The 17426-nt window shown below is 32.5% G+C and overlaps 3 protein-coding genes across 3 annotated transcripts; all 3 read left to right on the top strand.

Moving 5' to 3' along the window:
* The first annotated feature begins 48 nt into the window (after positions 1 to 48).
* On the top strand, positions 49 to 4425 carry LOC117927815 (NADPH:quinone oxidoreductase-like). Its single transcript, XM_034847503.1, has 3 exons — positions 49 to 215; positions 288 to 479; positions 3973 to 4425. Exons 1-3 carry the CDS (start codon positions 119 to 121, stop codon positions 4272 to 4274), a joined length of 591 nt encoding a protein of 196 aa, XP_034703394.1. The 5' UTR covers positions 49 to 118; the 3' UTR covers positions 4275 to 4425.
* A 7105-nt stretch (positions 4426 to 11530) lies between these two features.
* LOC117928221 (protein FAR1-RELATED SEQUENCE 5-like) lies at positions 11531 to 12073 on the top strand. Its single transcript, XM_034848139.1, has one exon. The coding sequence runs from the start codon at positions 11531 to 11533 to the stop codon at positions 12071 to 12073; it is 543 nt and encodes a 180-aa protein (XP_034704030.1).
* A 449-nt stretch (positions 12074 to 12522) lies between these two features.
* Positions 12523 to 13275, top strand: LOC117928220 (protein FAR1-RELATED SEQUENCE 5-like). Its single transcript, XM_034848138.1, has one exon. The coding sequence runs from the start codon at positions 12523 to 12525 to the stop codon at positions 13273 to 13275; it is 753 nt and encodes a 250-aa protein (XP_034704029.1).
* Positions 13276 to 17426: the final 4151 nt, after the last annotated feature.

The following is a 17426-nucleotide window of genomic DNA, read 5'->3' as shown; positions in this document are numbered from 1 at the left end:
CTTGTCATAATTTAATAAAAAGAAAGAGGTTGAGGTTAAATCTACGGGCATCATTCATCTGCTCTGGTTGTCACTGCAAGAGAAGAGGAAGACGAAGGCGAGAAGGTAGAGAGAGAAAATGGAGGCAGCCATAGCAGTCAAGCCAGTTATCAAAGTCGCGGCTTTGTGCGGTTCCCTTCGCAAAGCTTCCTTCAATCGCGGCCTCATCCGTTCTGGTTTTCTCTCTTTTTTTCACTCTGTGTATTACGTTTTTGAGCAGGGTTTTGATTCGGTGTTTTTGGCCTCAGCGATCAAGATTTCCAAGGAAGCGATCAAGGGTATGGAGATAGAGTATGTGGACATCGCGCCGCTGCCGATGCTCAACACGGATCTCGAGGTCGACGGAACGTATCCGCCTGCTGTGGAAGCTTTTCGCCGGAAGATTCTCGAAGCCGACAGTATTCTCTTTGCTTCGCCGGAGTACAATTACTCTGTTACTGGTACGGCCTCTTCTGCTAGCTCCTCTTTTTATTTTTTATTTCTGGCTTTGTGCTCTGTTTGGTAACTCAGAAATGGTTGGGAAAATTGTTACCGTTTTTAAATTAAATTTTCTTTACATTAAACTTGTCGGTTTGAAATTATTATTTTTATTTGAAATTATGAGGAAAAGCTTTTCATATATAGCCATTCTATAAAAAGTAAAAAATGTTTACATTGACAATATAATAAAAGAAAATTTGAATTTACAACGTTGTCAAGTAAAAAAAAAAAAAAAAAAAAATGATTATGAAAGTAATAATTTAAAATTAATTTTAAAATAATCAATATATAAATCAATTTAAAACTGAAAAATGAGTCAAACCCTTCCTCCAGTACATGCCCAAGGACAAATTAAATGGATATAATATTGAATACAAAAAAAAGCTTTTGATTTTATATAAATTAATCCAAATAGATCTAAGGCCGGTCATTTTTATCGAGACTTCTCGTTAGGTGGTGATTTTTTTACCTAGAAAATGTTTTTCTAAAAAAAATTAAATATTTAATAAAATTTATAAAATATTTTTAAAAATTTTAAAAATTCAGTTATAATATTTTTTTGGTAAATGTAGGAAAATTTTGGATTATGATGTTGAAAATTCAGTTATAATATTTTTTATTTTTTGGTAACGGTGGGAAAACTTCTTAAAATGTCGATTCAATTTTTTTTGTCTTAAGGTGAATGAAACCATATTAAAATTGAGAAATCAATATCTCTTTTAACTTTTTTTTGGTGGTTTTCATATGGTTTTTGACAATTCCAATTCCCAAAAACTATTCCTTTAATCTCTTATTTGGTTAGATTAGCTTGACTTCTCCGATAGTTAACCCGACTTGCGCACCCACCCAACTCCAATAGTATAACATTTTATAGATAATTATTTTTAAAAACACTTTTAAATAACACTTTAAAGAAAAAACAACATACTTTAAATGTGTATTTGGGAGTGGTTTTAGAAAACTTTCATAATATTTCTAATTCTTAAACAATAAAAAAATTCAAGTATTAAAAATATTAAAAACATTTTCTAGAATAATTGTCAAATAAGTTCTAAGAGCCATTTCATAATAATTTTAAGAATTATTTTTAATATTTTTAAGACTTAAAAAGATAAAAATTTGTAAATATTAAAAAGTTTAGAAATATTTTATAAAATAAAATACTAAAATCAAATATTATAAATTTTAGAACCATTTATAGAATAAAATACTAAATTTTAGAAATAATATGCATTTGTAACTGAAATTGATGTTTTTTTTTTTTTTTTTTTTAATATCACAATCATTTCTAACTATAAAATGATTTGTGAGTCAGCTGATATTTTTCCAAGAAAAATAAGTGATTTAATATTTGACAGAATATGCTTTCCCTTTATAACCTACACAAAATTTACAAGTTTTTAGCAAACCATTCTTTTGCCCTTATAACCTACGCAAAATTTACAAGTTTTTAGCAAACTATTCTTTTGGAACTGCCAACAGAATCTTTCTTTGCACGTCAAGATTTCTCGGATTGGGCTTGCAGAGAAATGGTAAATTTCCATATTTTCACATTTTTTTTAATAACTTTGTAAGAAATTTCCATAGCTTTTCCGGTGCCATATCTCCATGATCTTAGCTCAGTAAATGGATAGCGGAAGTTTTCTCAAAATTTGTTCTCATGGGATAATTTTTAATTATCTTCCATTCTTTATATATATATAAATATATAACTTTTTCAAGATTACTTTAATTTTTATTTTTTTTTATATATAGCCGTATAACATTTTTTTCTAGGATATCTATTTTTCGTATTAAATTGAAAATAAAATTTTATTTTTGAAAACGATTATAAACGAATTCACATGGTATATTTTCATTGTTTTTTCAACAGCATAATTGAAAAATGAAAAAGAAAAGAAAGTTGATGCTACGAATACCAAGAAAATATACGTGGGAGAGCACAAATATATGCACTCAGGTAAAATTGAATATTTTGAATACAATATTGGAGAACTCAAAAATCTTTGCACGCTTGGTTTGCATATTAACAATGCATTCACCATTGATTGGTCATTGGTCTAAGGAATTTCAGGATTATACAGGAGTTCCATCTTGGCATGGTTGTAAGTTATCTGGAGCATTGGTATAAATAATAGGGGTGATAAAGTTTGAATTTTTATAGTAACTTAAACCTAATGATCAGCATGTCAAAGGCATCAAATGGAGCGAGTATTTTTCTGTAAATTATCTTATTGAATTAATGAAGAATCTTACTTTACTTGGTTGTGTCAGTGTCTTGGGATCACTGCCTAGTTCCTCTATATATCACATCACAATTTACATCCAAGATTTAATATCTATCTTCTGCTTTAGTGAAGCTCAAAAAACTATAGCAACTTGAAAACTAATTTTTGTCACAAGACCACATGTATGTCTTTCATTGTTGAATAAATCATTTTGGAGCAAAATGTCATAATCTTCTCAAATAACCCTCCCTTCTTAAGTTTATAGAGGAGAGTAGGAAGCTTCTAAAGCCTCTTCGAATCATTTATATTAGTGGAGGAATGTAGATGGTTTTAGATGAGTGTAGAAATGTTCACACATTTGTACACTAAAGTGGAAGACAAATGAAGATGTGGGGCATTTTAGAGTGGTCTGAGAGTCATCTTGTATAGAGCTTATGCATAAGACTTGTATAAAGAATTCTAGAGAATTATAGGGTAGAGTGGAGAGGGTTGCTTGGTTGCCTATAAATATGAGGATGCCTCATTTGGCCAAGGCATCAAACAATTGAAGAGCTTCTAGTAGTGTAAAACTTCCTTTCCTTCTTTAAGTGTTGTCTTCAGTTCTCATCTTAACTTCCTGTTTAGCCTAGCAAGTTACGTGCATGGGAAAGACTAACTTAGCAACATCAAATGGTTTGAGATGTCTAAGTACCGCACGTGAGCTCAAGAAAAGCTTAAGTCTATCATAAAAAGCCCATAAGAATTTTGAAGTTTTAACTGTATCATCTCTATTGTGCTTTTCTATCAATTTCAAGTCCGACGATATGTTCTTTTTAAATGATTTGCTAATAGTTTTCTACAGTACATATTTTATAAGAATTAGGGATGATTAAAAAAAAAAAAAAAGAGAATAATAGTTGGTATTTGAATCGAGAGCAGGAAAAATTTTAAAAACTCTGGATTGTAAATAGGGTCATTCCTCTAACAGGTGCTCTGTATCCCTACCTAATAATATAAGACCTAAAATAGGGAATAAATTTATAATCAAGGATTAGAACAAGGAGCTTAGCTTCCCTGACGTCAACCTGTTTACATTCTTAAACAGAACTTAGTTCATTATGTAACTTATATTTTTCAGGGTAATGAATGTCGCTAGAATTCATGTATGTGCTTCATCGAAATACAACTTGTATCTTGTGCTTATAATCGCAGACTAATTTTCGTATTCTGCATTATATTATATCAGCTCCTCTGAAGAATGCAATTGATTGGGCCTCTAGACCACCAAATGTATGGGCTGACAAGCCTGCTGCAATCATTAGCACAGGAGGGGGTTTTGGGGGGGGACGATCGCAATATCATCTCCGCCAGATCGGTGTTTATCTTGATCTCCATTTCATCAATAAGCCCGAGTTCTTCTTGAACGCATTCCAACCTCCAGCAAAGTTCGATGGTGAAGGCAACTTGATCGATGAAGACGCCCAGAAGAGGATAAAGGAGGTTATTCTATCCTTGCAAGCATTTACTAGGCGGCTTCAAGGTAAGTAAACGAACGAATAGGCTTTTGTGCTTCAAACCATGCCATGTTTTGATTATCCTGTTCACATCGGTTATGATGTAGGAGAATTCATCTTTAAATTGTTTGTAACATTAACATTTTACCTTGGAATTAAGACATCAACTTTTACTTTCAGTCTCACCAGAAGATCTTATTTATCTTCCTGGTTTTTATCTTCCTGGTTTTTTTTTTATTACCTCTATTTTTTTTCTTGGGATTATTTATTTTTCCTTATTATTGCTATTGTATTCATGGTGTTTTATTTTTTTTTAAAAATAAACAATAAAATATATAAATAATCTAAAAAATTATTGAAAATTTGAAAAATCATGAAATACAAGTGTTTTAAATTAATTATTTTAGACAAAAAATTATTCTAATTATCCTCAAAAGACCTGCAATATATTAGATTATGATGCCACGAGAATTTGTCAAGTAAGTTGAGGCGAAAATGGAAGAAGGGGGCAAGAGGAAACTTTCATTAATCATTGTTTTCTTCCTTAAGCACGAAGCTCAAATTGGGTTGTCAGAACTGTTCAAATTAGTGCAGTAATAAGCACAATTACCCTCGTCTCAGTTGTCTGGATTAGGAGATGTCAATTTTATTATTATTGACATGAACCTTGCTTTTCCTTTCCAAGTAGCATTCTTCACAATTGCAATATACCCAAATAGAAGTGTTTCTGAAATGGAATTGGGCCAATTAGAATGTGGGCTTGATTTGGTTCACGTTTTGAATTGTTTTGAGAACCCACCAGTCGGACTGGTAAACCAGCTGATGGGACCAGCTGCTTGCGGGTTTCTTTATTTAGACTATGTTTGGTTCTTGAAAAATACTAAGGAAAGGAAAAAAAATCATGTGAAAAATTATTTTCTTTAGTTTGGATTACATGAAAAATATGATGGAAAAAAAATATAAAGGAAAATATGATGGAAAATATCATAATATTTTCCCTACTATTTTCCTTAAAAAATAATGACGAAAATAAAAGAAAAAAGAGAAGGAAAAAGTTAAGGAAAAAAATTATCGGGCTCTTCATCGGTTGTTATGGCGCACAGCCCCCAGCCCCCAGCCCCCGTCTCTCTCTCTCTCACCGCAAAACTGAATTCACAAACTCAGTTCTTTGCTACACTTTGACTGCACTGCTTTCATGGCCGACGACACACCTTCCACCACCACCACCACCCCTCTCCTCCGCCCCAGCCGACGGTGGTTCAACTCCCTCTGTCTCAAAACCACTCTCTTCGAAGAGCTCGAGGGCTTTGTGGGCGACTTGGGCACCTACATACCCATCGTCCTAACTCTCCCACTGGTTAACCACCTGGACCTCTCCACAACCCTCATCTTCACGACTCTTTACAACATCTCCACTGACTTTCTCTTCAGCATCCCAATGCCTGTCCAGCCCATGAAGTCCATCGCTGTCGTCGCCATATCCGACCCCCTCCTCTCCCTCCCCCAAATCGCTGCCGCCACCCTCTTCATCTTCAGCGCCACCAGCCTCATGTCCCTCCTCTACTGCTTCATCCCCTTCCCCGTCATACGCAGCGTCCAGCTCTCCCAAGGCCTCGGCTTCGCCTTCTCTACCATCAAATACATCCGTTACAACCAGGACTTTTCCTCCGGAAAATTTGGTCCGCCTAGAAATTAGCTCAGCCTCTACGGAATCACACTTGCCTTTTTCTCTATTCTGTTCTTGGTCTTGGTCACTGGTTCTGGTGATTTTGACGATGAAGCTATCCTCTTGTGTGTTCATGAAGAAGAAAATGATTATGTGAATCGCTCTTGCCGCCGTGTGCCACGGAGATTGCGGATTATGTTGTCAATTCCAGCTGCTTTAATTGTTTTTATACTGGGCTTGGTGTTTTGCTTTATTCGAGAGCCTTCAATTGTGAAGGATCTTCGATTTGGTCCATCTAGAATCCATCTCTGGGAAGATTGGAAAATTGGGTTCTTCCTCTGATTTTTAGAAAATAAGAATATAAAATTTATTTTATTATTTTATAAATTGATAACCATTTGAGACAAATTATTGAATTTATTTTCCTTTCATTTTTTCTTGACTTTTTTTTTCATAGTTAACCAAACAAAACAAAATAATTTTTTTTTTCCCTTGAATTTTTCATGGATAACTAAACAAGCGAAAAAATTTATATTACTTTCCTTACCTTTTTCTTTCCTTCCATTTTTCCTTCTAATTTTCTTTCTCTCACATTTTTCGGAACTAAACATAACCTTATGTTATTTTATTTATTTTTTTAAATAATAGTTTTGTTTTAATGGTTGGCCCATATACTTCTCATTTAATTTAAACGGCAATCTCTCGGCTTCCCTTGGTGTGATTTTGTTATCAAACCTGTGGGTCCATTTTTTTATTTTTTATTTTTGGTTCTTTTTCCCTAAAAATTAAGTTGCCAGCCCCCATAGTAAGGTGTGGAAAGCAGTATAATTAACATGAGGATTTGTTCATATATCAGAAAGTCTATATGTGGTTGCCAATTGGCAAGGATAAATATTGAGAAGTATGGTCAATAAGTAGCAAATAATTGTAGGTTTCAATTTAGAAATAAATAAATCAGTTGAAAGTCTATAATAAGTAAAATAATAAAAATACTATTTTTTTTATTTATCTTTTTCCTTATTTTTTTCTTTATTATTATTATTATTATTATTATTATTATTATTATTATTATTATTTTTAACTTTTTAGGTCACAATCATATTATTGGTGTTGTAAATATTAGTATTTTTAATATTATTTATTTATCATTATTATTTAAGATTAGTATTATTATTTGATATATTCTCATAAATAATTACTTATTATTAAATAAATAATATTTATTTGAATATCTTAATTTTAAAATTATAAATAATAAAGTGAATAATAATAATAAAATAAATAAAAAATAGGAGAAAAAAAAGAAAAAAAGGAAAAGAGGGTTTGAAGGTGAGCTATCGCCTCTTTATATTGCCAATTATTTGATTTAAAAAATAATAATAATAAAATAAATAAAAAATAGGAGAAAGAAAGAAAAAAAGAAAAAGAGGGTTTGAAGGCGAAATATCACATCTTTATATTATTTTGCCAATTATTTGATTTAGAAAACCCCAAAACATAATTTTCTCTATGTGTTCAAAATGTTGAGCATAGTTTGATCTTTGGTTATATTAATCACTTATAATATCTTAAATATTTAGCATTTGTTCAAAACAAAGGTATAAATTCCAAAATTTGTCTCAATTTTATTTTTATTATTATATTATATTATATTATATTATATTATATTATATTATATTATATATATATATATATATATATATATATATATATATATATATATATATATATATATATATATATATATATATTCTCTTTCCTCTCTCCTCCACTTACCTTCACTTACCCCCATATCTCTACCCATACCCCCACCTCCTTTATTTCTTTATTATTATTATTTTTATTTTTTCTCTCCTCATTCCCAAGGTGGTCAACCCTCATGTTTCTCTATTATTTTTTGGGTTGTTCTATGGTACCCACTCTTCATTTTGGGGGTACCTACCCACATTTGACCTCAATAAAAATATGACATGTGTAAAGTACATATCATTAAAAAATTTATAAAAACTTATCAAACCGGTAAAGATGACTTGTTGGTGAGAAATAATTACATGCATTTCATATATATCTAAATATTACAATTTTGTTATAATTTATTATTAAATATCAAATATAATTTGTTATTTAATGCATTGCCTAACTCTATCTAAAAAAGGAAAATCTTATCTACTACTCTTATACTCTCATTATTCATATATAAAAAAAAGGATAGTAATTTAATATGAAAATTAAATAATTTCAACTACCAAATTACAAAATATGTAAGATGTATTTTGATGTATCAAATTTCAAGATCAAGTTCAAAACTTTTTGAGAGAGAAAATTTAAAATTTGTATTATATGAAGAAGATGAAAGATTTCAAGTGATTACAAGTGTCAAAGGTAATATTTGATATTTTTTTATCCAAATATAATTGTTGTAGGAAGAAATGTGATGTTAAATAACGATTTTAGAATTTTTTATGAATTTATTATAAAATTTTGTTATCAAATTGTTATTAATATTTTTATATAATTTTTTTTTTGTTCATAGATTAAATTTGAAGATGAAGCTTTATATGTCTTGAAGGATGTCAAGTGATTACAAGTGTTAAAAGGTAACATTTGATTTATTTTTTTTCCATTTACATATAACTATCGTAGGTAGAAATGTCATGCTAAATGACATTTAAATATGTAATGATTTATAATATCTAGATTTTTTAATTTTTTTCTGAGTTATTTTTAATCAAATTGAAAGCATTTAGTAATTTGTTATAAAATTGTTATATATATTTTGTAAGAGAGGGTACGAACTTTGTAAGAGAAGGTACAAACTTTCTAAGAGAGGGTACAAACTTTCTAAGAGTGGGTACGAACTTTCTAAGAGAGGGTATGAACTTTCTAAGAGATGGTACGAACTTTATAAGACATGGTACGAACTTCCTAAGAGTGGGTACGAACTTTCTAAGACAGTGTACGAACTTTCTAAGACCGGGTACGAACTTGCTAAGAGATGGTACGAACTTGCTAAGAGATGGTACGGACTTTCTAAGAGTGGGTACGAACTTTCTAAGAGTGGGTATGGACTTTCTAAGAGAGGGTACGAACTTTCTAAGGGTGGGTTCAAACTTTCTAAGGGAGGGTACGAACTTCCTAAGAGAGGGTACACACTTTCTAAGAGAGGGTACGAACTTTCTAAGATAGTGTATGAACTTTCTTCGCATATTTCGACTTCATGAGAATTAGTTCATTCAGTCTCACCTGCACAAACCATCATAAAAAACGAAATGTAAAACTTTCTAAGAGAGGGCATGAACTTTCTAAGAGAGGGTACGAAATTTCTAAGAGAGGGTATGAACTTTCTAAGAGTGGGTACGAACTTTCTAAGAGAGGGTACGAACTTTCTAAGACAGGTCACGAACTTTCTAAGACAGGGTACGAACTTTCTAAGATAGGGTACGAACTTTCTAAGACTGTGTATGAACTTTCTAAGAGAGGGTACGAACTTTCTAAGAGTGGGTACGAACTTTCTGAGAGAGGGTACGAACTTTTTAAGACAGGGTACGAACTTTCTAAGATCGGGTACAAACTTTCTAAGAGTGGGTACGAACTTTCTAAGAGATGGTACAAACTTTCTAAGAGAGTGTACAAAATTTCTAAAAGAGGGTACGAAATTTCTAAGAGAGGGTACGAACTTTCTAAGAGAGGTTACGAACTTTCTAAGAGAGGTTACGAACTTTCTAAGAGAGGTTACGAACTTTCTAAGAGAGGTTACGAACTTTCTAAGATAGGGTACGAACTTTCTAAGAGAGGGTACGAACTTTCTAAGACCGGGTATGAACTTTCTAAGATCGGGTATGAACTTTCTAAGAAATGGTACGAACTTTCTAAGACCAGGTACGAACTTTCTAAGAGATGGTACGAACTTTCTAAGATAGGGTACGAACTTTCTAAGAGATGGTACGAACTTCCTAAGAGTGGGTACGAACTTGCTAAGTGAGGGTACGAACTTCCTAAGGGAGGGTACGAACTTCCTAAGGGAGGATACGAACTTTCTAAGACATGGTACGAACTTTCTTCGCACATTTCGACTCCATGAGAATTAGTTCATTCAGTCTCACCTGCACAAACCATCATAAAAAACGAAATGTAAAACTTTCTAAGAGAGGATACGAACTTTCTAAGAGAGAGTACGAACTTTCTAAGAGTGGGTACGAACTTTCTAAGAGATGGTACGAACTTTCTAAGACAGGTTACGAACTTTCTAAGACAGGGTACGAACTTTCTAAGACAGGGTACGAACTTTCTAAGACCGGGTATGAACTTTTTAAGAAAGAGTACGAACTTTCTAAGAGAGGGTATGAACTTTCTAAGAGAGGGTATGAAATTTCTAAGAGTGGGTACGAACTTTCTAAGAGAGGGTACTAACTTTCTAAGACAGGGTACGAACTTTCTAAGAGAAGGTACGAACTTTCTAAGAGATGGTACAGACTTTCTAAGAGTGGGTACGAACTTTCTAAGAGAGGGTACAAACTTTCTAAGAGAGGGTACGAACTTCCTAAGAAAGGGTACGAACTTCCTAAGAGTGGGTACGAACTTCCTAAGACCAGGTACGAACTTTCTAATAGAGAGTACGAACTTTCTAATAGAGGGTACGGACTTTCTAAGGGTGGGTACAAACTTTCTAAGGGTGGGTACGAACTTTTTAAGGGAGGGTACGAACTTTCTAAGGGAGGGTACGAACTTTCTAAGAGAGGGTACGAACTTTCTAAGAGAGGGTACAAACTTTTTAAGAGTGTGTACGAACTTTCTAAGAGAGGGTACGAACTTTCTAAGAGAGGGTACGAACTTTCTAAGAGAGGGTATGAACTTTGTAAGAGAGGGTACGAACTTTCTAAGACAGGGTACGAACCTTCTTCGCACATTTCAACTCCATGAGAATTAGTTCATTCAGTCTCACCTACGCAAACCATCATAAAAAATGAAATGTAAAACTTTCTAAGAGAGGGTACGAACTTTCTAAGAGTGGGTACAAACTTTCTAAGAGAGTGTACGAACTTTCTAAGATAGGGTACGAACTTTCTAAGAGATGGTACGAATTTTCTAAGAGAGGGTACGGACTTTCTAAGATAGGGTACTAACTTTCTAAGACCGGGTACGAACTTTCTAAGAGTGGGTACAAACTTTCTAAGAGTGGGTACGAACTTTCTAAGAGAGTGTACGAACTTTCTAAGAGATGGTACGAACTTTTTAAAAGTGGGTACGAATTTTCTAAGAGAGGGTACGAACTTTCTAAGACCGGACACGAACTTTCTAAGAGATGGTACAAACTTTCTAATAGAGGGTACGAACTTTCTAAGAGAGGGTATGAACTTTGTAAGAGAATGTACAAACTTTCTAATAGAGAGTACAAACTTTCTAAAAGTGGGTACGAACTTTCTAAGAAAGGGTACGAACTTTCTAAGACATGGTATGAACTTTCTAAGAGAGTGTACGAACTTTCTAAGAGAGGGTATGAACTTTCTAAATGTGGGTACGAACTTTCTAAATGTGGGTACGAACTTTCTAAGAAAGGGTACGAACTAGATAATGTAATTTTCTAACTACCCTATCTTTTATATTTCAGTTTCTTCATAGATACGATGGACAAAGGCAAAGGCAAAGGAAAGGAATTTATTATTGATTTGAACGATGAAGACTTTGATTACCAATATGATAGCATTGTTAAAACTGAGTCTGATGAAGAGGCCATTCTAGTTTCGGACAAGATTTTTAATGATTTAACTGTTGAAGATGTATGGAAGATGGAGTTTAGCTCAGTAGAGGAGGCAGAAGAATTTTATAATTTATTTGCTAAAGTTACCGGATTCAGTGTTAGAAAGGATGATGTGAAACGAGATAAAAATCAAAATATAGTATCTCGTAAGTGGGTTTGTTCGAAAGAAGGATATCGATATAGAGTGTGTTTAGAGAATGAAAATCGAAAACGAGAACCTAAGGCAGTAACTCGAGTTGGTTGTGAGGCAACATTTCGGATTGGGTTTAACAAACAAATGAACAAGTGGGTTGTGAAAGAGTTTATGGCTGATCATAATCATCCTTTGGTGGAACAAAAAAATGTCCAATTCCTTCGATCCCATAGGGTCATTAAAAATGCAGATAAAGCTCAATTAAATGCAATGTGAGGTGTTGGCATGGGAACTAGCCAAATTATGGATTACATGGTGCAACAATCAAGTGGATATAACAATGTTGGCTTCACAAAAAAGATCTATATAACCATATTGATGCTGATCGTAGAGTTCATCTAAGAGATGGTGATGCAAAGGGTGCTTTGGCTTATTTGTGTGGAAAGTCTGAAATGGATCCATCATTTTATTACAAGTACAATGTTGATGAAGACAACCATCTAGTAAACCTGTTTTGGGTATATTCTACTAGTAAATTGGATTACAGTTGTTTTGGAGATGTGTTAGCATTTGATACAACTTATTGGACTAATGCTTATAAAAAACCGTTGGTCATACTAGTTGGCATTAACCATCACCATCAAACTATAGTGTTTGGATGTGCATAATTGGTAGATGAGAGTGTTATCACTTATACTTGGGTCTTGGAGACTTTTTTGGATGCAATGAATAACAAGAAGCCTCTTTCTGTTATTACTAATGGGGATAAAGCAATGCGTAAAGCCATTAAGAGGATATTTCCAGACTCTTGTCATCGATTATGTGCTTGGCATATTCAACGCAATGCATTCACTAATGTCCATGTCAAAGATTTTACTAATCATTTTTCTAAGTGCATGTTCATGGAAGGCATCGTTGAAGAATTTGAATATGCATGGAATGACATGTTGGAAATGTTTAATCTTCATGGACATAAGTGGGTGACAGATATATATGCTAAGCGTTCTATATGGGCAGAGGCTTATTTAAGGGGGCATTTCTTTGCTGGTATGAAAGGCACACAAAGGTGTGAGAGCATGAATGCATACTTGAATTGTTTCCTTAAAACTCGTTTGAAGTTGTTTGAGTTTGTCAAGCATTTTGATAGAGCACTCTCACGTATTCGTCATAATGAGGCAAAGACAGAGTTTGAGACACACCATTCTTCAGCTGTTCTAACAACCAAACTCTATGCACTTGAGAAATATGCAGGGACTGTTTTCATAAGGCAATCTTTTCTAAAATTTAGGGACGAGATGAATAATGCAGAATTGTTTTTCCCTGTCAGTACAGAAAATCATGGAGGTTATCGTGTCTATACATTGACCAAGTTTAGAAGCCCTGACAAGATTTGGAAAGTATGTTATGGTAATAGTGATCGGTCTATGAAATGTACTTGTATGATGTTTGAGTCAGTTGGTTTTCCTGTCCCCACATGATTGTTGTAATGAAGATAGAACACCTTGAAGAAATACTTGAGACTTGTATTATGAAAAGGTGGTCTAAGTTAGCAAAAGAAACGGTCCAAGCTCATCATGACAATGAAAGTCAAGGTGATGCGACTAACATAATACGATATGGTGCACTCAGCTTTATGTGCTCACAGATGTCTTATTTTGCATCTCAATCGGAAAAAGCTTTTAAAGAGGCTAGATGTGAAATACAAAGACTCACTTGTCAAATGGAAGAACTTCGTAAAAATTCAGCGGAAGAAAGTGAACGAGAAGATTTGAAAGCTACAAAACACCATGTTCGAGATCCTATCATTGTGAAGACGAAAGGTAATCCGGGTAACTTAAAAGACAAATTTAAGAAACCAAGGCATTGTGGGAAATGTAAGAAAGTAGGACACATTGTTCGAAAATGCCCATAGTTCGTCAACACTCACAATGCATTTATCAACATTGAAGATTCAATTGAAGATATGGTATGTTCAAACACACATTCACTAAATTCATTAATTATTCACTTTATAGTTATTTTTATTTGGTTAAATTGGTTGAAATAAAAAATTGAATTCTTTATATTAATACAAAGGGACATGTCTTCATTACTAAATCACAACATGGAAGGTGGATCAATACACGAGACAAATGAATTTTCTCAAAATGTAAGTTTAACATTTTTTAAGTAATTTTTATTATAATGTGAAAAATATTACTTATTAGAGTAATTGAAAAATTAAATCATATTACAGACAACACTTGACACATTTCAGAATGGTCCAGAAACAAGCTTAAATGATTCATGGCTTGGGTTACATCCACTAAATTACTTCACAAACCAAGTAAGAGTCATAGAATAACTTATATACACCACATATCATATATTTATATATTGACAGAAGTTCCTAAACATTTAGTATTTAATCATATGGATCTTCTTTCAAAATATTATGTATAACTGTAAATATTTTCAATGTAGGTCACCATGAACCACTTTACATCCGGAATTTCGGGAGCAAGTTCTACATATCATAACCAATGAGTTGTACTACAATGCAAAAATTATGTACAAAAAAAAATCAACTCTTGATTGTATTCTATACTCTTCTTCTCTTTATTTTTGCATGATTCTGAACTTTATCTAATATTATAGCTTTCTCACTATTTTCATCATCAAGAAGTAATTCGATTGCCAATTTGTGTCTTATAGCTATAGAGTCCCAATGGGAAGGGGTTGAACTTGAGTCCATGAAATCGGATCTTCGCATATGATTAATGACATGGACTCCACAATCCCACCTAACAAATAAAATGAGTAAACATTTATCTAGTTAGTACATAGAAATATTATCTTGAACACATTATATTTGAAGAAACAATTATGCTTGCTTACCCATTGGCTTGCACATCTACCCATGTAGGTCTTTCAATGGGAACACTTGATAAATTCTTTAGATGCCCATTGAGATTAAAAAAATGTGCACACTCTTCAACCTAATATTCATATCGTTATATCTTTTAGCAAAATAAAACATGCTATTTAAAAACTAACATTAAAAAGTAATAAAATTCATTAAAATATAAGACATACCACAGTTCTCACAGATGAAGTTCGCATGTCATCCCTTTCTATTGATGGTAATGAATCCAATATATGAATATTATGTTGATGAAGATTTATAACACACAAATACCAATGATCCGGACATGTATCATGCATCGAGATGTATATCTAAACAAAATACACATTTTAGCATTGATAATTATTTACAACTATGATATGAATACAACTTCAAATATGTACCTTATCGCAATCATTCATTTCATCTATGTGTTTGATAATATGTGTGAACATCTTGGTAGCAGTTGCCAATTTTCTACCACCATGTAAGATTATTTTCTATGCAAAAAAAAAAAAAAAAAAAAACATATATATATTACAATATTTATTAGGTTTATTTTTTTTCTTTAATAAGAAATATAATGGATGAACATACCGCAAATGTGGTGGGTAAGTAGCATCTGGTAGGCCGTATTCCTTTGAATTTGTTCTCAAAACTATTAAGTTTGCATGCAAATACATTTATGATCTAAAAATGAAACACAAAAAAGTTAACAATGTTAATTATGTAATAGAATTAATAAGAATTGGGTTTATCCTTGTATTACTCACCACATCGAGTAATTCTTGTCTAGGCCCTAAAGTCAAGAAGTCTGCTCGATTTGCATGCTCATATTGAAAATTAACAAGAAGTTCACTGCAAAATATAAGATATTTAATAAGTATAACTTTTAAAACATGACATACATAAAGTATAGTCAAAATAATTGGTTTACACACCTTTTCTCCAATGAAACATCAAACACATAAGCAACAACTAGAAACTCAAGTGTACTCAAGGAATGTGAATCCTCCACGTTCGGCAAAATGGACATGGGGATTATCTATATTGAAAACATCTCTAACAAACATTAGTTATCGTTCACTATATTATTAAGTATTTAAAAAATACTACATCAATGAAGTAACATATTACCTCTAATACCTTTTGTGATCCAACAACTATGCTTGGGAATCTCTTAGGCTTTGGCATCTTATTGGATTGATGAATGTAGGGTGACACCTTGAATTTACTAGGCTTGCGTTCCATTGTTGATCGTGTTTTCTTCAATTGACGTGGGAGCACCACCAATGAACTTAGTTGTTCTTCTTGTTTTTCAACATATGGAACATCAACATTAACCTATCATGTATTTGAACATTAGTATATATATATATATATGTATATATATAGAACTTTGTAAAAAACTAGGTCTTCATAATATGCAAATACCTTTTCATCTTGACATTGATTGTTGACACTGGGAGAAACATGTAACTCCATGTCACCACATGAGTCATTCTCACTCAATCTCTCTTCTACGACAACATTGCTCATAGGAAAAAACAAACGTTTCAATTCCATATATTTTTCTTCAAATTCTCTAAAAGTTGATTCTTTACAACTTTCATCCATATCAGAAACATTTGTTTGTAGCACAAATTTTTTCAACTTCTCAAAAGCTTCCTCCATACCCATCAAACTTTTTTCTTCAACCTAGTAACAAATAAAAATTTCCAATATCATGAAAAATAAAGTTTGAGATGAATAAACTAATGTATATAAATATAGTATAAAAAAGTACCTTATGCCCTTCTTCTTGTTGTTCATGAACTTTTGCATCTTGTTTATCACCAACTTCTACATTTCTCATATCATTATCTTTATGATCACTTGTTTTCTCATCTTTCTCAACCACCTTCATTTTTTCATCATTTTTATTTTCCGCACCATTATTTTGCTCCATATCCATACTTTGCCCAATTTTTATAATCCATATCGTGACCTATAATTTATCCATAAACTTTATTATAATTGCAACATCACATAAACAAATAAGCTTTTCAGTTAGTAAATGTATCTTACCTTTGGATTATCATAACCTCCAAGTGTTTTGATTTTACGTTTCATCCTAGAAACCTCATCATCTCCCCATTCATTTATACGAGGGCTATATGCATTAAAACGTAAGTTCATACCCTTCTTTATGGAAATGTGGTCTAGGTAGAAAATCTGCAAGAAATAAATTCCAAAATAATTATAGAGTTGAATATATCACAAACTCTATTATTGTTAAAAATATCATAATATATCAACTTTGTTAAAAGTGTATTACCATTAGAAAAAATAAACATCCAGAAATCCCATTGCTTCGTTTCTTGGATTTAAAGTCGTTTATACCTCGTACAAGGAAGAAGAATACTATTTGAGCCCAATTTATCTTCTTTATTGATGCGGTGTCTTGAAGGAGATGGAGGAAGGAAGGCTTGACACTAACTTTCATCGTTGGACATAACAAGGCACCCAAAACAAATAATACAAAATGAATTTTAAATTCATCCCCACATTCCTTTTCTTGCCATATTTGGTTTTCTAACATCAACAATGACAATTTTCCCTTCCCATCACAATACATGTTGTATAAATCATTCTGTTTACTTGTGCATCTCTCTATATCTACCTCCACTCCCTTAGCCTTCAAGCCCAAAATTAACTCAACATCCATTGGGGATAATTTAATGGAAGTGTTATGCACACTTAATG

This window comes from Vitis riparia, chromosome 13 (genome assembly GCF_004353265.1).
Source record: "Vitis riparia cultivar Riparia Gloire de Montpellier isolate 1030 chromosome 13, EGFV_Vit.rip_1.0, whole genome shotgun sequence".
NCBI classification, from domain to species: Eukaryota; Viridiplantae; Streptophyta; class Magnoliopsida; order Vitales; family Vitaceae; genus Vitis; species Vitis riparia.
The sequence above is the reverse complement of the archived record's forward strand: the minus strand, read 5'-3'. Positions and strand labels throughout refer to the sequence as shown.

Coding starts and splice junctions, on each gene's coding strand:
- LOC117928220 (XM_034848138.1), top strand. CDS start 12,523: ATGAATAACAAGAAGCCTCTTTCTGTTATTACTAATGGGGATAAAGCA.
- LOC117927815 (XM_034847503.1), top strand. CDS start 119: ATGGAGGCAGCCATAGCAGTCAAGCCAGTTATCAAAGTCGCGGCTTTG. Junction 216..287: donor TCGCGGCCTCATCCGTTCTG/GTTTTCTCTCTT, acceptor TTTTGGCCTCAG/CGATCAAGATTTCCAAGGAA. Junction 480..3,972: donor GTACAATTACTCTGTTACTG/GTACGGCCTCTT, acceptor ATATTATATCAG/CTCCTCTGAAGAATGCAATT.
- LOC117928221 (XM_034848139.1), top strand. CDS start 11,531: ATGGACAAAGGCAAAGGCAAAGGAAAGGAATTTATTATTGATTTGAAC.